Source organism: Glycine max, chromosome 8, assembly GCF_000004515.6.
Source record: "Glycine max cultivar Williams 82 chromosome 8, Glycine_max_v4.0, whole genome shotgun sequence".
NCBI lineage: Eukaryota > Viridiplantae > Streptophyta > Magnoliopsida > Fabales > Fabaceae > Glycine > Glycine max.
In genome coordinates, this window is record NC_038244.2 from 5,638,495 (window position 1) to 5,659,746 (window position 21,252).

A 21,252-nucleotide genomic window follows, 5' to 3' on the forward strand; every position below is an offset into this window, starting at 1 on the left:
GAAAAAATAGAGAAAAGAAAAATACATCAGTGTAGAAGATAAAACAATAATATGAGAAATGTTTGCTCAAAGGTCATAGAAAATTTTCAAAAAGAATCAATAGACATTTGAACTTGACTAACAAATTTAATATTAAGATTTGGCTGCCAACAATACTGAGAATGATTTAAGGTGACATATCAAGTTACACAACTTTTATTTAGTCTCTATGAGAACCTGAATTCCTCCCTGACTAACTGAAACATTGGAAAGCTTTAACTTGATAGCTTCAAACTCTGCATTTTCCATCTCCTGGCTAGACAACCAGAGAGGTAAACAATGATCAATCAAGTCCTGTCCACAACTAAAGGGTGAACCTCCCTTAAAACTCCAGGTTCTCCCAAACCTAGTAATTGTTGCTAGGTTAGAATCAGAAGGCTCCTCAGCATAACACTCTAATATCTCCCTGATGGCATTGCACCAGATAGGCCGAGCTACCTTAAGGAAGTCATGCAACACTATCACTGGAAGGTTCACACTTCCCAGCTCAGATTCATTGTGCCCTCCTCTCCCATGATAGTCTGACCCTCCAATCTTTAGAAGTCCATAGGCATCAGCCAAGTCACTATATGCTGCACACCAAAAGCAAAAATTAACATGCAAGAATTTGTTTCTATTTGTTCTTAATGATATAATTTCCCATCACACAATTGTAACCTCATGAATGCAGTTGGATAAGATTCATTCAACATGCGTGAATGCTTCCATCATGCATATTAACTTTATGACTAGATATGGATAAACCTTCAATGGGAAATGCTAGCAACACTCTTTCTAATACATGCTTTTTAAGACACTTTTGATTATTGACTGAACTATATTTGAAATCACAAATTTATATGGGTCCTAAAATGAACTCTTATTCATGATTTAGTAGTTTCCAAAAAATTTCAATCAATAGAAGAGTTAGAGCATGAGTTACTAGCACTACTCCACCGTCAGTTTATCTTCAAGTCTACAATTTAATGTGCTGAGGAGCTTTTTTTTTTCACAGTGGACTCAACTTTATAATAGGTAATTCAGATTACGAAACAGTTGAATAGGGTAAGTGGAAGGAGGCAGAGGAAAGGCATGCAGTACAATTAGAACAATTATGGTCTCTGTTTGGAATAATCTGAATAGAATTATTGTTCAACTTTTGAGTTTTGACAAAGGTACTAGGTTAGGTTTTACAAGGAGATTGATAATCTTAAACTACACAAATAACATCATTTTAATGATTAAACAAATGAAAAATTATTCAACTGAGCATTTACCTGCCAGCCTTCCATCACTTTTGTAGACCTCCATCCCATGAAGACCAGCTTCTTTTAACCTTCTAACAATGGGAACTGGATTTTTCAATGCCCATGGATGAGCCAGAACAGCAACACCCCCAGTATGACTAATCATTTTTATTGCTTCTTCTGCCAGAGGCTCACTTCCCCTGAAACACAATTGTCACTGCCTTAACAATTATCCCTAACCACACAAATAGTTACAATACAACCAACAAGAGCAAGCAATGCAATATTACGTGGAGTAAGCAGGTCCACCGTCAAAGAGATACCGAGCGAAGGCTTGTCTGAGATTCTCTACATAACCAGCTTCAAGCATGGCACGGGCGACATGAAGCCTCCCAGGGGCAACCCCCTTGCCGGCAATCCTGCAAACATGCTCCCATTTAAGAGGCAACTTGAGCTTGTTCAGTTTTAAGACAATGTTCTGCGCACGAAGAAAACGTCCATCCCTTATATTTGATAGAAACTTGTCCAGCTCCTCAAACCTTGATGGTCCAATACTGCTGTAGTATGCTAAAATGTGAACTGGTTCCTCTACTTCAGAGTCTCCTCTGCCAGTGAATTTGCAATTGCAACATTAGTTGCATGTAGAGAAAGGATATTAAGCATTAATTGATTTTGACAATTATAGTTTATAAATTACCTGCTTTCCATCTCTCAACAGAGTGAAGCAACACAATAATACAAGTGCCAATTCATTTAAAAAGCATCAAGAATACGTAATATTTTTTATAAAAAAAATCACCTTGGAGAAAATATGGTACTAATTTCAACACCTGGGATTATCTTGATGCCATATTTACGAGCTGATTCTACAGCTTCAGGAATGCCTGACATAGTGTCATGATCTGTCAGAGCAAGAACTTTCACCTGTTATTATGAGCAAATAGTATTAATTAAAAAAGGAGCCTATCACTAAAAAAGGAAACCCTATGCACAGCAGCTGATGCCTTGGGCAATCCTCTTTTACCATCATGGGTAACAACAACTTTGAATTAACTGAAAAACACAATCCATAATAAAACATTGAAAATAACCTTAAATTTCAGTCATACCATCATCTCTCATTAAATAATGGCAGGGATATTAGCAAAACATCTTGGTTGAAAACGCACATATTTCTAGAAATTTTCAAATAAAGAAATAAACACTGATCCATTGTCTGACTCTGGTTCTTTGATTTGCGGATAATACCAAAATGAGAAGTTAAACCAAAAAACAACGAAATTAAGAGGGCGGCCTATTTCTCTTCTGTTAATAACAAACTCACTTATTCTGCTGAGTTTATTATAATATTTTGTTTTGTTTCTGGCCATGTATGAACAAAATAACTAACTGTTTTTGAGCTTTGTTAAAAAAAAAAAGAGAGAGTACTTTCCAATAGGCTAAGCATAAAAAACACGAACTTTAATAGAAGAGAGAATATTGAAACTTACGCCGTTGATGTGAGCTCTTTCAACAACTTTAGAAGGGGAGAAGAAGCCATCGCTGAATTTGGAGTGCGAATGCAATTCAAAGAGGAGCTTTTCCCCGCCTCTCCCTAGAGGCTTCTGAACACCAAAATCATCGACAACACAGGAAGCAGCAGAAGAAGATGAAGACGAAGCAGAAGGGTGATCCAAGAAAACCCACTCACTCACTAACTTGAAGGCCAAGACCTGTTCGTGGGTCATCTTCTTCTTGCTCCCACCCCTGTTCTTCTTCTTCTTGTTCTTCTTCTTATTGTTATTATTGTTATTAGAATTGGAATTCCCCGTGGTGCCCTCAACCGCGCACCCATCTCCCATCACTGGCGGTGCAGAAAAGAGTGAAAATTTGAGGGAAAGTTTGATTCTTTTTTGGGGTTTGTCAAACTTGTTAGGGTAGTAACATAAACAGAGAGAGAAGGGTAGTGTTCAGGTCACAGGTGTCCTCAAGGTTATGATCAGACAGAGACAGGTGTACCCCAATACTCTCTGCTTTCTTTCTTTCTCCCCACTAATTTCCAATCAACTAATTAATTAATGGTGCCTTCTCTTTTAATTATTTTTTAAAAAATTAATTAAATTTTTACTTCGCCAACTTTTTTAAATTTTAACTTTTAATTTTTGAATAAAATGTTGACCAATCAAGATTTTTTTTGTCACATCTTTTCTTTCTTATCATTAAGATACACTAATAAATGATGATGTGATATTTTCTGATATTGTCTAGTGTCAATTTTTTTAACTTTATTGTAGTTTATTTTTTAAGATTAAATGATTCTCCAATTTTTTCAAAGTTCACAAAAATTGATTGTCCAAATTTTACTCCTCTTTGAACCAAACTCATTTCTTACTCATTGCCCAAAAAAACTAGATCATAGGAGATAGATAACTATCATGCATCGCCTGTTTAATTCATTCACCTTTTACTTTCTTTGCTCTTAACCCTTACCTTTTCCTCATGTATCTCTTCTCTTCCACGTCCTCTCTCAGACCCCATCTTCCTTTGAGCACAAACCTCCCCGCCACCGGCGCTTAAATTCCCACTAGCATCCTTCCCCATCTCTAGTGACTGGTTTGACGTCTCCATCGATGTCTGATAGCACTTATTCTTATATAAAAATAAAATGATTAAATTTAAATCATATAATCATATATAAATGATTAATATTAAATATGAAAAAGTTACATATAAGTAGTTATATGATATTAAATTTTAATTATTTATATTTAATTATATGATTTAAATTTAATTATTTCATTGATATATAATATAACTTCCTCTCATATATATATATATATCAAACACAAAATCAGCACCCTTATCACTGCCACTGAAATCTCCCTACGCCCCCACACCTCCTATGAGCAAAGTCCACCTTGTCACTAAACCACTTCCCGACAACACCACCGAAAATTCAATCATTAACTCCGATTACTTAAAAGTAAGAGACTAATTTGATTCATAGACTAACTCTTCGTATAGATTTGGTTTTAATTTTTAAAAACCTACTTAACCATATCTTTATCTTTCAAGGATCAAATGATGCTTTGCTCTTATCTTTATTACATGATTACATTAATTTATTTTGGAATAAATATAAAAAGGTGAGATTTATTAAGAATAAATTATAAACAAGTTCTATATATACCCTTAATAACACGACAGAAGTTTGTGTAAAAAACCATTGATAGATATTTTATAATAATAAAATGATAATTCCAAGTGAATTAAATAATTAAACTTAATTTTCCTGTGCTTGTTTTGGGATTCAATAGGCACGTTAAGTATCAAAATCATGCCAATAAATTGAAATAACACAGAAGATAAGAATTGTAGCTTCTCCCAAGTAGTAAAAAGGGCAACTAGTGGGGTGTCACTTTCAAGTTTCTTGAAGTAGCTTCTAGGTCTTGTTGGAATACATTTGACATGAAATTATAGCTAAACTGCTGTAATTAAAGCCGAACCAAAGATATTAATTAATGAAGTGACAGTACAGTCTTAATTAGAAAACTAGAGTTAGTTTTTGTTAACCACTAAACTGCTTGTGTCTTAACTCTTTAACTTAGCTTAAACAAAAACATATAGTTTCGGTCCCTCTATGTCTGTACTTTTCCCCTAGGACAGTAGTATAATACAAATTCTGGTTTAATTTTGCAGGTTTATATTATTTGTTTGAACGCTAATGCATGTAAGTGGCAACCCAGATGTAATGATTGTGACTCCAACAACTCAACTTTTAAAATTGTATAAGGCCAGAGTTTTTCTCGATCTTCTTACCAGGTCCAGGCTTATCTCGATCTTCTTGATATTGTTTTTTCTCATGGCCTTCAATTCATTCAGTCTTTATATATAGTTCCATAATTAGCAGTTTTTCTCTTTAAATTTGTTTAAAAAAATGATATTTATAATTAATTAATTACTATATGATATTATTTTAAAACACTACAATTATTTTTAAGTAGTTCATATTATTCATTCAAAAGATCCTCATCATGATACATGCATGCAGATTGATTTTGCTTTGTGGTTTGTTTTTTTTCTCAAATTCATTTGTAAGTGATGCTGTGCATGTGAGTCAATGTCTTGGTCGTTTTAGCTCTCCTTTCTATTCTACTTTTTTCATTATAGCCTTTTCCAGTATTTCTCAGTTTTTCGTACACTGTAGCCCCCCCCCTCCTCTTATCTCTTTCTTTATGCTCTCTTCAAAAGAAGCCATTTGTTCTTTCTCTTTCTCATGTCAAACAAAGCTGCACTCTTCCTTTCTTTGGATCAAAATTTTGTACACAATGCTAGCTAGGGCCAATGAAGTGCATGCAGGACACAAGTGGTATCTTTGCCTTCCAGAAAAAAGGACACTTCATCATGAATATTGATTTTGTGTGTGTGGACCGCAATCGATTATCTTGTGAAACAGATTTATAGTTCAACTCTCCGGTCTCTATTAAGTAGTATTTATAAGTTTTTGTTTTTTGTGTTTTTGTTTATTAAAAATCCACTTTTATTTTTAATATTTATTTTTTAAATTATGTTTATGTGACTTGTTAAAAAAGAAAAAAAAATATATCATGTACTAAATATTACCTTCAATTCATTTATATTCCTTTAAAACATAGGTTATGGATATAACTATTCTACAAAATCAGTCTCTAAAGTAAAGATTATTCCTCAATTATATATATTTATTTGATAAATCAGTCTCTAAAGTAAAGATTATTATTCAATTATATATATTTATTTGATCATATATCAAGATGATGTGAGATCTTGAGCAATATAAACGAACCAATATATTATTATTTTATATTAAGTAGTTATATAGATAATTTTCATATTTAGTACAAAAATTACTTTTAAAATTATAGTTATATTCAACCTACACAAGTTTTCTCAGATGGGGAACTGGACAGATAAGGGTAAAGCAAGAAAAACCTATAGTTTAGGTCCATCAATAAAAAAATATATTTTCTGTTGTTTTTGTAAAGTAAAAAGGCTCACATATGTTAAAATTTTTTGCTTATGTTGACAAAAAGGATCAACATATACTTCTTTTTTATAAAGTGAACTTTTTTATCTTTTAAATCTGTTTTAGGTTCCTCTCACCATTGGACCAGTCCTGGATAGGGGTGTTATTGTCATGCCATTTAATTTATGAATTTCCTTCTTTTCTCTGATTGAAGAAACAATATTTCTATATCTATATATATTAGAATATGAATCATTTGATTATTTTTTTATTGTTCTTCAATTTTAATAAGATTTAACACAAATAATCTTGATAATATATAGATATAATTTAACAATTAAATTAATAAAAATCATATTTTAGATCAAGTTATAAAAACAATATAATAGTTATCAAAGTTACATGAGTATAATTTGATTTCTCTCTCTCTCTCTCTCACACACACACACACACACACACATATATATATATATATACACGCCGAAAATCTAATTGTTGGGAATAACGTATTAAAGGCAATTCATTTTTTTTTCTCAGCGTTATCAGTATCTCTTGTAGGATTATAAGTATCATACTTTAAAAATTTAGATTTATTAGTCAAAATGACTACACGTTTGGCTTTTCTAGAACGAATTTGATAATTCTTTGCTTCATTTTTTCCCTTCAATTGTTCCAATTCGTCAATAAATTTGTATGACCATCGAGGAACTTTTTTACGGATTTCGTTTATTCTAATACACTTTGTTCTATTTCCATTTACTATTGTTTTTTTCGTTCAAATCAGTTCTAATTGCATCAAATAATATTTTTATTATTTGTTTTTCTTCTTCTTCATAATTTATTTTTACTTGTTCATGTTATATATATATGTGGGTGTGTGTGTGTGAGAGAGAAATCAAATTATACTCATGTAACTTTGATAACTATTATATTATTTTTATAACTTGATCTAAAATGTGATTTTTATTAATTTAATTGTTGAATTATATCTATATATTATCAAGATTATCTGTGTTAAATCTTGTCAAAATTGAAGAACAATAAAAAAGTAATCAAATGATTCATATTCTAGTATATTTTAAAATATTTATATTACGTCGATTTGAATTTATATAAACGAGATAACAAATAATTTTGGATTAATATGAAATTTTATATATGTGATTTATATGAAACTTTTAATCTATCGTTGAGTTTTAAAAAAATATTATAATAATTATCAAAATTATATTGATATAATCTGATTTGTTCATATATATATATATATATATATATGGAAGAACAATGATTTGTTTATCAAGCTCATGAAATCCCAAAAATGAAGGGAAATAATAAGTACAACCATCCCAGAAATATGAAATATGTATAACATGTTCACTCTATCACGTGCTCTGCTATGCTATATGGACTGAATCTTAATCAATACTATTTAATACATACAGCTCCTCATGATCATGCGCGTGACATGTTATAGCTGCAGTCTAATTTATATGCAAAACCGTTGGGAACGTGACTGTTTTCTTGTGAAAGGATATTTTGCATAATATATATACCTTGGACAGCTCTCTTGTGCAAAGCATATTTACCATTATAAAAAAAAAAAAGCTGAAAGTACCATGTCATCACTATGTTGAGTAATCTGAATCAGATCTAGGATCTCTATATAATATGCCAATACTCAATTAGTGTCTCAGTACTAGAAGGCATCTAGGGCATATATATTGGACAACATGAGGGTTGCATACTGCAATGCAATGCACACACACAGAGAAGAATAGTGATTCCGTTCAGCAATGCAGATCACAAAGTTATTTTAGATTAAAGTTTGAATTTTGAATAGTATTATATATCTCTATCAAGACAAATAGATCGCCCCTAATATTAGCATATTATAACTACTTTGTAATTGAGGTTTAGTATATTCATCAAGCATTTTATAAAAGTCTAACAAATCACATGTGTCCGTTTATCTCCTACTGGATCCTTGAGTAAATGGAGAGGATATTTTTTCTTTATTGTTGGGAATTGTCTTTTCATGTAAGACAATGGTCTCATCTCAATTTAATTAGTGATTGTTTAGATTTATGTTATAAAATTTTAAATCACATTGAAATAATTATTATGTAATTTATGTAATGTTTATATGTTTAAATTTTGAGCTAAAATAATTTAAAGTAACTTGATCAAAATTTTGGTATTAAAATTTATTATTATTTTTTTAGAAAAAAACATCGATCTGAACACAACTTAATTTACTTTTATCAAACAAATGCATGCCAAGTTCTCATTCCTTGTAGATGGTCTAAGATGATGATTTCATGAAGATGAGACAATGTGATGATAGGATGCATAGCTGGCATTTGCTTGTATGTGAGTGAATTTGTGATGTACCGATTCAGGTTGGGAATATCCTGGATCGGTAATCAAGGCAAGGAACATTATAGTGTCCTCTGGTTTAAAACCTGCACCTGTTGAAAGATGGAAGAGGAGAATGGAACATTAAAACGCAAGCTCTTTGTAGGCACTTGGCAGACAGGAGTTAGTTGCTTGCTTGTGATGTGAGGATTTTTGAAGTCAGTCTGCATACACTGACTCTGTAGGAATCATATATCAGCTTTGTTTCATGTTAAAAGTTGTATGCATGTGGGAGCTCTTAAAACCCTAGCTAAGCAGCTAGACCTTTGATAAGTTCAAAAATCAAACCATCAGAGTATTAATTTCTACTTTCATGGTTCTGTTCCAGTAAAAGTACTTCGGCTTTAGGGAAGAGTAACACCAAAAAGTACTGAAGTGCATGACATGCAATTGCAATATATACACTACTTCCAAATTTAATGTAAAAAAAATAAATAGAAGCATTTTTTTTAAATATAAAAATATATGACTACTTTTCAAATGTATTAATTATATATTTAATTTATTCTAGAGTTTATTAGTAAAATATCCATTCATTTTTCATAAAAATATATGCATTTATTGTACTATCATCACATAAGTCATACTTATTACTATAAAAAAAGTTTAACTTAGTTGGTGGAGTGTGTATAAGTTATTATATACCTCTTAATATGGTATTTGAGTCTGATTCCTACAACTAAAAATACTCATTACTAAAATAAACATAACAGAACAAAACCTTGACGAAATAGGTACTACTTAATCAAGCAAAAACACTTTACTGCTTATAATTAGTGCACTTATGTACTATTATATCTAATTACATAATTGAAAAATAGTGTCAGCTCTCAGACTTAAATGCTACATATGGGCTATGGCAATGTGCGTGGTTCTCAAGAGTCAAGGGCACCTTGTAACAAAATTATTATTATTATTATTTGGTACGTAAAAAGTTGATAATTCACACGTAGTTGAATCAAGATGCATGGACACAGGGTGGAGACTAACTAACACTATTAAATGGATTATTCTTCTTAGATTGACTTTTAACTTTAAAGAGCTTTTAATTATAAAATACGACTGAAATGGTTATATTATGAGGCAAAAATGTTTTTACACGTATTTAGACGAGGGGAACATTATACAAGAAAGTTGAGTTTATTCATTATGTAACATGGACTTAGCCCAAGCCCAGTCCAAAACAAACTTCAATGGAAGAAATGGCCCTGATAATTTCACCGACTCTTCATTCCTTCCCCAAGTACAAGCACTAGGCCCGCAAAAATAGTGGATTATTTTTTTTTTTACGTCAAATAGTGGACTTCGAATCAAGTGACGCATGCATCTTGCTTCGATATAGCTGGAGTAACATTTATTTAATGTAAAATTTGGAAAATATAGTGAAGAATGAGAATGAGCAACACATTGGAATGGAAATGGGACCGATGGTGAAATTCACAACATGCTCTCAGTTAACCAGTAAAAACAAGGCTGAGACCTAAATTCACATGTAATTTCTTTTTGCAAATGCTTTAGGAAAATAAAAGGAAAAATATTTTTATTAGGAAACAAAAATGCATTTCCCTCATGAGTTTTAAATGCGTTCTCATATAATTTCTAATAAAATCTTTCCTTTTTAAATTTCTTAATCAGTGAGCACTAGTTTACAAGATCCTTTTATTTTTTAAAGTTTGAGAACCAAATTTATTGATAAGAAAATATAGGACCTTGACCACGTACATAGAGTAATATGCAGTTTATCTTATTGTGTCTGCCGTAGTGTGATATATTCGTAGTCTGATCTTTCCTTCTCATCAACTTTCCAGAGCAGAGAAAATAGCAGTAACAAGCTCGTTACATTAATTCCTAGCTCACTGTCTACTACCATAAACCTTCAAGATGTAGGCATAACTAGACCAAATGTCGACACTATTCGCTGCACTTTGTTACTAAAAAACTGGCATAAGATGACTGCAATCATCCTCGACAGTGTCCTCACTGATGTCTACAATTTCTTAAATGTCGTAAGGCCTCAAACCCCCCAAAATATCCAGCTTCCGATAACTAAACACATCATGAATGCATCCTCAGCAACAACACATCCAATGAAATCCATGTAAATTAGAAACAGTTGCCATATTTTATCCAACCCATCTAGTGGTCATACAAGAATGTTGCATAGGATAACAGTCAAATAAGGAGGCAAAAGAAAATCAGAATGATGCTTATTGAGGAAAAGATGGTAGAATCATGCTTATGATGGTTTGGTAGATTGCCTAATAAATTGAGGTAGAGGAAGATCGGGGAAAAAACTCTTCAAGAGAACATTAAATATGGACTTTAGATCTAAATGGCCCCTCTAGAGACTTGGTTTTCGATAGAACATAATGACATTGTTTGTTCTAAATATAAAAGACCACACTTAGTTGGAAAAAGCATTGATATGTATTATAAAAACCAGTGATTGGTCTAGTAAAAATGTATACCATACTTCAAAGATCCTCTATTCTCAAAATTTCACATTTCTATTGTTGATATCACACAATCCCCTCTAACATCCGTGTTCTCATTCCATTCCCATCTTTGATTTTGATGGCATAGAATGAGTGATGCTAAGATCATATACAGGCCAAGAATATGGTCAAGGTACAAGACTTGCATAATCTTACCCCCCTTGAGCTAACTTTTGGGATAAAGTTTGGCTGAATCCATTTCTAGTATATACCTTTCTTGCACAAACAGCACCAATAACTGCATGAATGAACTATCTATATCTTAGTTTATAGTGAACCAAGAGACAATATAACACTACATTTTAATACCTAAGCACTGGTATTGCATCTGATAACAAGGAGGAAAGTCAAAAGTGTGCCCTTCACTGCTAGACAAAAGGACTGAAAAACATTTTGTTGTACCAGGGCTTAGAAGCCAATCCACACTGCAATACTGAATACAAGAGTTCAACCTCCATGGATAACAGGGTAGCAGAATTGAGCGAATCAAAGTTTCTACTTAATCACAAAAAACTGTCATCAAACTGACTACTCACTTAAACTTAACACTTCTAGATCTGCAACTTCCATACAGTATGAAATTCAAATTATCCCAGGGAGAATTATTCATAATATTTCTTGTAATGAGTACAACAGTAATTTTTTGACATTGTAAATTTCCACTATAACCTACTGGCAAAAATCAAAGAAACTCTAAAAGTTCTTTGCAACATCCTCTGTTAGAAAAGAAAATCATAGGTACTACTGTATTTTATGATATCAGAAATTGAAGAGATACCCAATCTGGAAACAGTAACAGAAACATAAACAGCACAGGAAATTTTGATCCCTCCATTCTAATCAAATGCCCCTTCTCTACTCTCTTATTTTTTAATCCCTCCATTCTAATCAAATGCCCCTTGCCACATAGAGGCCTTGCAGCAGGGTGCGTGCATCAGGTTGTTAACCAAATTCCCTTCCCTTCTTTCCCTTTCATCCTAAAATACACTTTAGAAAACCTGGTAATTTTAGGATGACTATCATACTCAAAATTTGATGCAATTGATTCTAAAGGCAGAAGATCATTTATGGTTGTAAAAACCAACAACTGCCACAGGAATACTACACATTCATATATGATGATTCATATACAATCTTCCAATGCTAGGGAAAAACCAACCACACTGTCGTAAATTCACAGTCTAGGGAAAAACTGAAATCTCCAGTAAAACCAACCGCAGCAAAATCACAAACTCATTTAGAACAACCCATTCAATTTCCTCAATCTCCAGAGTACAACAATAATTCAAAGCCAAGACCACACAACTATAATCAAACAATGGCACACACACAAACACAAAGGAAGCTCAGCATATTTCCATCAAGAAACAAAGCCAATACAGCTACCCAATCACTCGGTAGAAAAAATAAATAAATATATATATGTATACTATAACCCAGAACAAGCAAAAAAATAATAAAAGATAAAATAAAATTGGCATCTATGAAGTTTCTATTATACAAACACAAATTGTGCTTACAGTATGAAGACCTACAGTAATAGTACACAGCAACAGCAACCTCCTCCCCATTCCTCACTTGGAAACCAGAAGAATCTCCGGCTTCTTGGCCTTGGTGGGCGTATTGGCATTCGAGTTAGTGGCGGCATTCGCCCTGGCAGCCTCTCTAGTCCTCACATCAAGCTGAATGAGACTCCTAGTGGCGAGTATTGCCTGCGGCACCAAATCGTGGGAAGCACGGGCGTACAAGCACCGCACCGCAAAGGAAGCAGCATCCTTCACATCCTGAGAGTTCAAAGGCCCCAATAAACAGTGCCCCAGGATTCTGAGCGAAGGCTGCAGAATCTCCCACGGCAAGGGAATCCTCTCCCCTTTCCCTTCTTCCAGATAATCGCCATCGCGAATTCGAACGTTCTCAATGGCGGTGGCGAAATCCTCGATTTTGCCATCGCGGTCGAGCTCGTTGCGGCAGGGACAGTGGGCGGAGCCGGCCCAGGCTGCGGCGAATTGGCAGAATTCGAGCTTGGACCAGGCGGGCATGTGGGAGATCTGGGAGAAGAAGGAGTGTAGCGCAACGCCGACGATGGAGGCGCGCTTGGTGGATTTGACGCCGAGCTGGGGTTCTAAAGGGGGCGAAATGAGTCCAACCGAGGGTGTTGAGGCTAGGGTTAGGGTTTGGGATTGGGGTTTGCGGAGGGGCGCATGGTAGATGGAGGGGTGGGAGAGGTCGGGGATTGTGACCACGAGGGGTTTGCCGTTTCGGGATTTGGTCTCGGCGGCGTAGAGGGCGAGGAGGACGGCTTCGAACCCGGCGAGGGACGGCGGTTCAGGGGAGTGGATTCGGGAGAGGTAGAGGCCAGAGAGGAGGGGGACGAAGGAGAGGACGACGAGGCGGAGGTGGGGGTCGGAGGAGAGGAAGGTGTCGTAGAGCCAGTGGCAGAGGGGGTCGGAGTGGGAGCCGGAGAGGGAAGAGGAGACGGCGGCGTAGGCAGCGGGGGAGGACAAGAGTGAGAGAGCAGGGCGGTCGGAGTCGGCGAGAGAGGAGAGGGAGTCGGAGGAGGAGGAGGGGAGGATGGCGGCGAGGGCGTGGATTCGTGAACGGGCTTTAGAGACGGATTCCCACCATGAATGCATTGGGTCTGAAGAAGAGGTTTTATTGGGATCGGCGTTGTTGGGTGTGGGCGTGGATGAAGACGGGGACGATGATGAGTCGCTGCGGTGGAACTCCATATGCTCCTTCTTCTTCTTCTTCCACACACACACTCCTCTTCTTCTTTTACTTTTCTCTCTCGCGACAATTTATTTATATATAGATTTAACTCGAGTAATAAATTTTAAGTAGTAACTCACTAACTCATCCAAATAAATCACCTTAACGCTTTGCTCCTTCATCATCAATTCTTCCTAACTGGAATTTGCTGGATGATCAAAGTAAAATATTCTCCTCTTCCTAATTTCCTTCTCATCTTTCTAATCCAAATTCACACACAAAAAATCCAAATATTCACTACTTATTCCAATTTGGAACATCTTCGCGGAAAGTAAATTCAAATTTTCTAAAGAAATAGATACAACCACCATTACCTTCAAAAAAATAATACAAACATACAACATATATATATATATATATATATATATATATATATATACACGTGTGTGTGTAAATATTGGCTATCGTTGTGTTCTTTCGTTTTTTTATATTCGAAAAGTACTTTCAGTTATTTTTTATTCTATTTTTATTCTTAAAATATTTATTTAATTTTTTTTATTACCTTTTTAAAATATATCCTTTTACCGTTACTTTCTTTATTAAGTTTATCAAATATTTATAATTTAATAAGCTAGCTTCAAAATTTTCAATTATCACTTAGTTTTTCAATTTTTTTTACTAATTTTTTAATTAGTTTTATTAAACATAACCTTTGTATTTCAAGATTAAAAATATATTTTTTTAAAAAACAAAAAATATATTTTTATATACGTAAAGATAGGAATCAGATTTTACAATATCTTACCCAATTTGTATTAGTTTCACCCTTCATCTAAATTGCTTTTTAATTTTATAAAGTGTTTTCTTACAAAGATCCCATTCTCATAATAATTAGTCTTATATGGTCAAATTAATACAAAGTCCTTGAGTTTACCAAAGTTGTTGGTTATATTTGGTTAAAATAATTAAAAAAAATTAGTTGAAAACTAGAAACTTAACTGATGGTTGGAAACCAAAAAAATTATTGAATAAATTGTAAATGTTTGATAAAATTAATTATTGAAGTGGACAAAAAGTATAAAATGAAAAAAAAATATTTATTTTAAAATGTTAGTCAAGAAATTTGATAATATATTAAGGATAAAAATAAAAAAAATATAAAAGTGTTTAATAAACCTATTAAAGATAAAAATGAAAAAAATATAAAAGACTAAAAACCCATTTCAAACAACACTAAAGTTATTAAAAAATTGTTTATTAAACACTAGTGAAACAAATTTTTAAAGGAAAAAAAATTAACTAAAATAACTTAATCGACCGATATCTCAATAATAAAAAAGAAGTCAATATCTCAAATCACAAACAGCAAAGTTATCATTTCACTACAAAATATTATTGCCACTAAAAGACTTTGTGTCTTGTATTAGATGATTCAAACCATTTTAGACCCCTTATAACATTACCCCAATAATAAAGCAACAAGTAAATGTTTAATACACGTCCTTATTATGATAGAATTTTTATTGACTAGAGCATTAAAATTATTTTTATTGCTATTTTTCATATAGCCTCAACCATGCAAGAAGAAGACCCATTAAATTTAGAAGATTTCATATCTTTATCCATTTAGAAGACCCATTTTGTTTATTTAAAAAGTTTTCATTCTTTTCTATTAAGTAACAAACATGGGGCTCTAAGTTTTACACTAGTGTTAGGTGGCAGGAGAGCAGAACCTACTTTATATTACTCCATTAGCGGTTGCACACTTGCACTTGCAGCATTGTTACTTTCGCCCATCTAACATCTTTGCATAACGATAAATGCATCCTAGTTCAAACAATGACAACAACAGTCTCTGCACTCTCCAACACCTTCTTCATCTCTCAGATTTCCCAGCTCGAGATTTCAGCCTCTGGCTACCCAGTTGAGGAAAACAACCTGCTACAACATTTTGTTCTCTGGATGCTGCAAATGATCCAAAAGAAAACACCCCAATTGAATTAAGTATGCATCTTTGTTTTCCTCTCATGATTTTTGGACTCTCTTCAGTCTTCACCTTCCATTTTCTTACCCACGTGGTTTTCGTGTTTTGCCATTGTTGCTGGGTACCCTGCGTTTCCAACATCATTGGACATCAATAAGATTCGTGACATTCTGCCGCACAGGTAAGTGTTTAGTTTTCTGTTTTTTGAGTTACGAATGCATCCTTTGACCGTGTTTTTCGATTTTGTTTTATTTTTCTAAATCCATTTTCTTTATTCAGGTTTCCATTTCTTCTAGTGGATAGAGTGATTGAACACAATCCTGGAGTTTCTGCAGTGGCCATAAAGAATGTGACAATAAATGACAACTTTTTTCCTGGGCATTTTCCTGAAAGACCAATCATGCCTGGTGTTCTCCTGGTTGAGGTAAACACTATGCTGACCCTTTTATATTCCCTTTCCTTTTCTCTTGTCTTCTTGCCTGAAACTATTTGATTGTGAAAGTGTAAGTTCTGTGCTTTAATTAAATAAAATATCTGTTTGATGTTTTAACTTTGAATATCAGTCTATGATAATTTACATTTACATGGTACTTCAGTTGTATAGTTGGGAAGTGAAAACTGATAACTTAATTTGGACTTTGGATACAATACAACCTCCCAGTAGTAGTTCATTCGAAACTTTAAGAACTCAATCTAGATCAACTTGGTTTCCAGTAAAGATATCTTAAATTGTAAAAATGCTGGTCTGATTTCTTGTTTTTGAAAATTTGGAGCAATAGCAAGCGATTTGTCAATTTTGGCAAGGTGGACTCTTCTATGACATTCTTAGTCTTTTGAATATCATCGCATCTACTGAATTTCCCACTGGGGGGTAAAAATAGAATCTACAAGATTGTAGATCATCGCATTTACTGAATTTCCCACACTTTTTATTGTTTGAATATCATAAAACGAATGGTGTTACTATTTAAATTTGGAGTAATGTATCTTGACCCTTGCCACTCAAATGCAAAATTTGGAGATGGAGATTGATACGTAATTTTGACTAAGTTAATCTTCACATAATTTCAATGATTGTGAATAACAGAATATGATATGAATATTGGTGAAAGGTGACATTGTTGCTTGTTGCGTCAAGTTTCCTCTGCTTTTCATTTATGACTTATGCTTCATAGGCATGAAATAAGCGGCGTAGTGTCTAGCTTAGGCTTTGAATGCAAGAAAAACATCAGCAAGATTCCAATATCTGCCCGATCTCTAAATAAAGCTAATATTGCCCCTTCATCTTGATTAGGTCAGGGTACTATGTTACCTTCAATTTCTCATTAGACTTCTTAACTCATTTACTGCCCTGCTGCTTAAGATCCAACTAATGGAAGAGCTTTTGTGTTAACATTGACAACAGGTGCCTGTAATTTTCTAAAGGTTCTGTTGAATTATCTCTGATGCAGGCAATGGCACAGGTTGGTGGCTTGGTTATGTTGCAACCTGAAATTGGAGGTTCTCGCAATAATTTCTTCTTTGCTGGAATAGACAAAGTGCGATTTAGGAAGCCAGTGATTGCAGGAGACACTTTAGTTATGAGAATGACACTTATCAAACTGCAAAAGCGATTTGGAATAGCAAAGATGGAAGGGAAGGCATATGTTGGAGGTGAAGTTGTGTGTGAGGGTGAGTTTCTGATGGCAACTGGGAGCGAATAATTAAGACAAACTTCTCCACCAAAAAAGAAAGAGCTGGTTCTGCTGCATTTAGTTTAACCCTAGATTATTTTTTTACTGATGAACATGATCACCACCATTTGAGTCATTCGATCTCATGTACTTCTCAAACTCAGATTTCTTGCAAAATAATTATTTATGGCAGTCCAAGCTACCTTTGCATGTGTGTTTTTCCATGTTGCAACTGGGTATGATAAAGCTAACAGATATTTTGTGTGAAATTACAATTAACATGGCCCAACTTGCAATTTTCAACTATCACTGTCCCTTTCACTCCATCTGGTTTTGGAAATGAAATATAGATGCAAGTATTTATACGAGTTGTCGATATTATAAATGTATAATGCAGATACAAGGTGAATGCATCCAAGATTAGAGCATAAAATTTGAAACTTCTCAAGGGAGAAATCTGGCTGTACAGGACAATGATTCAAGTTGTCTCCCTAGTGTACATTATTTTGCTTACAAGCCAAGAGCACCAAGGGGTGTCTTGCCCTGGCCAGCCTCAAAGTAGAAAATCAGCATAGCCAACATAGCAATCCTAGCATGCTTAATCTCAGCCAATTTCAGTCTCTCTAGCTTGTCGGCATCCGGAATGTAAACGCCATCCTTGATAGCTCCAGCAAATCCCAAAGGGTCAAAGAATTTTCCTCCAGGGTAGCCTTGTTCACCAGTAGAGTTGCCAAAGTTCTCAGCAGTTTTTGACCATGGAGTGGCCCACTCCACTGACTGAGAATCTGGGTTGAAGAAGTCCACCCATCTCTTGCTCTCAACCCACCCCATTAGGAGCAACTGGGTACCTAAGAGAGAGCCAAATGAGAAAGGAGCAATTGCATTAGGATCTGCTCCAGCCTCAAACCATGGAACTCCACTCCATGCCTGCCCAATGAAGATGCCTACAACTGCAGCCATTGCCCACCTCCCATGAATGAGTTCAGCTTCTCTATACCATTTCAGGAATGCCGGGTCCTTTCCTAGTCCTAGTGGGTCAAAACCATAGTCACCTGGTAGCCTACAATTGCAACATTCAACAAAAAATGAATCCATCAAACTCTTAACACTCTTGGAGGCTTAACTGGCTAATGTAATGACTATGATTATCAAGAAAATCAAACTCTATTTCTTTATCCAAAACCTTAAGACATACTACTTCTGGTCCTATATATAAGAAACAAGTTACAGTTTAAAATACACTATCATTGAGCCATTTCCTGACTAATGTGAGTGAGACTAATTACTCATACTTGAATTTCCAACAAAGAATATAAGAAAGAAAGGAGAAACAAGAGATAAATTGAATAGATAGATGGTTGAACTTACGAGCCATCAAGCCATTCTGGGTCTATGAAACTCCCACCACCTTTTACAGCGGGGATCCATGACTTCTTTGGTGCAGCAGCAACTGCCACAATAACTCTTTTAGGACTAACAGAAGCACCAACTTTCCCTCCAATGCTAGCAGCAAGAAGGGCATGGCTCCTCTTTCCTCCACACAAGAAGTGAGATCCAAACCCGTTTAACACAGCACTAGATGTTGCAGCTGCCATCTCTCCTTTTTCACCTTAGTATAGCCTACTTGAGTTTGGAGTTTTCTTTGCAAAAAACACACTCTGTTCTTATATGTGAAGTGGGAGAAAATCTGAGGGTGATCTCATAGAATGCCATGTAGGACTATGAAATCTATAGAAGAAATCTCAAACTCTCTTGGATAGATTTTGGACCAATTGGAACTTGGTCTCCATCCCAATTCCCATGTTTCATACATCCACGTGGATCACCTCCAAACCACATATTATATTTTGGTCCATTTTATGTTTTATAGTGTCCATCTTTTTCTTAAGATGAATAGTTCCTAGCAAAACTAATTTGATGAAGATAACGAGAATCTTTTTTTTTTTTTTGCTTTATTTACATAATAGTAGTACTATATAAAAATTATTATAAAAAATTATTTTCACAGTATGTCATCTCTGTTTAAGTTATTGAAAGAACTATATAAGTATTAAATAAACCCGTATTATGAAATTTCAAAATCTAAAAAAAAAATCCAATAAATTGCAAAGAAAATACAGAAAATGTATTTTAAGTCAAACATACTTTCTAATAAACCAACAAGATTAACTTGGATACATGAAACCTACTGGGATTAAGTTAGTGGAGATGGATTGGGTAAATGTACGAGTATTTAGATTTAATTCTCGTTGTCATCATTGTATACCAAAAAACTTGGATACATGCGATTTTAAAAAATAGTAACTCAAGATATAAAATGTGTTTCAAGAGTACAAGCTCATTCTGAGAAACAAAATGCCGTGCTTATGATGACCTTTAATTTGGCATTCTTCACAGATAAGAAGTACCTTCAATTATATCCAACTCCAAGTCACTACAAGCTGGCTTTAACCATGTTGAAATCATCTTTGCCTTTCTCTTTTGCTTCGGGTTAGTTCATCTTTGTAATTTGTAGTGCATCCATGTAATGAAAGGTGAAGAAATTCATTGGGCTAAATATTTTCTCCAACACCTGGCATGCCATGAAGATAGGGTTGTATATTATAGGCACAATTCAATTTTCTATTTTATATATATATATATATAAGGTTAATTAAAGACACACACACACACGGACTCAACGAGAAACAGATAGCATTTTTTCAAAGATCGATGCTCTATGCAAACAAGCACAATTTATAACCAGACAATGGGGCTCAATATCTGGCTCACCTTGTGCTAACGAAACCGATCCATTCTACCACTCATTTTTTGTCCGTCTTCTACTATTCTGATCCATTTCCTCCATTTCTCATGATATGGAGGTGCAGGAAGCAACACTCTAAGATCAATCGCATTAATCCATTCGCTTATGCGGCCCAAACTGTGAGTCATAAGGTGTTTTAGGGAAATTACTTAATGCATCTCATTATTTTCTTGGTACACCCATAGACTAAGATCTTGAATCAAAATGGACTATTATGCCCTTGGTAGTGGTTTTCCCCACCTCACTGCCACCAGAGACAGTGTAGCGGAAGAGAGACGCACTATGGAGAAAGAATCGAAGAATAGCCATCGTGAAATGGAGAACATTCGAGAAAAAAGTGTATTACGGAATGGATAATTAGTAAAATACTAAATCATACAATCATAATTGTTCATAACTGAAACCCAAGACCCTTTAAATAACGTCCTTTAAACTCTTTCTTGCTAAAAACAGACAAAGCAATAAAGGACAAATCACAAGCATTACAATTGTGTAACTAAATAGAGTTTTATGATGTTTACCATCGGGAAAAAAAATAATTATGATATTTTTTTAGATTAAAATATATTTTTTATCCATGTAAATATTAAAATATTTGGAATTTGTACTTGTAAAAATTTTAATATGTTTTTTTAATAAAATTATTTTTATTTCATATCTCACAGTACTTTTTTATAATTACTGTTTTTAATTCACACTTCTCACTTTTCCCAACCCTATCTCTCTAGTTGCAAAAATGATTGTAAAATGTGAACTAGAAGTAGCATTATTCTAGTTGTAATAATATAATCTAAGTATGAAATGGCCCTATCATCAAACTAATGCATCATCACTGTCATCTATTCATGCATGGGATGGGATGGGATGGTTTGAAAATCAAGAACTAAGCCATATAATTTGATCAATTAAATACCCAATTGG

At 34.1% G+C, this 21,252-nt stretch overlaps 4 protein-coding genes across 4 annotated transcripts; 1 reads left to right on the forward strand and 3 right to left on the reverse strand.

Annotated features, from left to right (window-relative positions):
• Positions 1-113: 113 nt before the first annotated feature.
• Positions 114-3,309, reverse strand: LOC100782147 (3',5'-nucleoside bisphosphate phosphatase). The gene is made up of 5 exons (XM_003530991.5): positions 2,756-3,309; positions 2,065-2,189; positions 1,556-1,870; positions 1,296-1,465; positions 114-611 (listed from the first exon to the last, which is right to left on the reverse strand). Exons 1-5 carry the CDS (start codon positions 3,104-3,106, stop codon positions 196-198), a joined length of 1,377 nt encoding a protein of 458 aa, XP_003531039.1. The 5' UTR covers positions 3,107-3,309; the 3' UTR covers positions 114-195.
• A 9,248-nt stretch (positions 3,310-12,557) lies between these two features.
• LOC100782682 (uncharacterized) lies at positions 12,558-14,138 on the reverse strand. The gene has a single exon (XM_003530992.5). The coding sequence runs from the start codon at positions 13,886-13,888 to the stop codon at positions 12,734-12,736; it is 1,155 nt and encodes a 384-aa protein (XP_003531040.1). The 5' UTR covers positions 13,889-14,138; the 3' UTR covers positions 12,558-12,733.
• A 1,569-nt stretch (positions 14,139-15,707) lies between these two features.
• LOC102664023 (3-hydroxyacyl-[acyl-carrier-protein] dehydratase FabZ) lies at positions 15,708-17,723 on the forward strand. The gene is made up of 4 exons (XM_041018424.1): positions 15,708-15,821; positions 15,918-16,033; positions 16,132-16,276; positions 17,304-17,723. The coding sequence occupies exons 1-4, from the start codon at positions 15,708-15,710 to the stop codon at positions 17,553-17,555; spliced, it is 627 nt and encodes a 208-aa protein (XP_040874358.1). The 3' UTR covers positions 17,556-17,723.
• A 161-nt stretch (positions 17,724-17,884) lies between these two features.
• On the reverse strand, positions 17,885-19,223 carry LOC100783223 (chlorophyll a-b binding protein CP24 10A, chloroplastic). The gene is made up of 2 exons (XM_003530993.5): positions 18,894-19,223; positions 17,885-18,585 (listed from the first exon to the last, which is right to left on the reverse strand). Exons 1-2 carry the CDS (start codon positions 19,118-19,120, stop codon positions 18,036-18,038), a joined length of 777 nt encoding a protein of 258 aa, XP_003531041.1. The 5' UTR covers positions 19,121-19,223; the 3' UTR covers positions 17,885-18,035.
• Between the last annotated feature and the right edge of the window lie 2,029 nt (positions 19,224-21,252).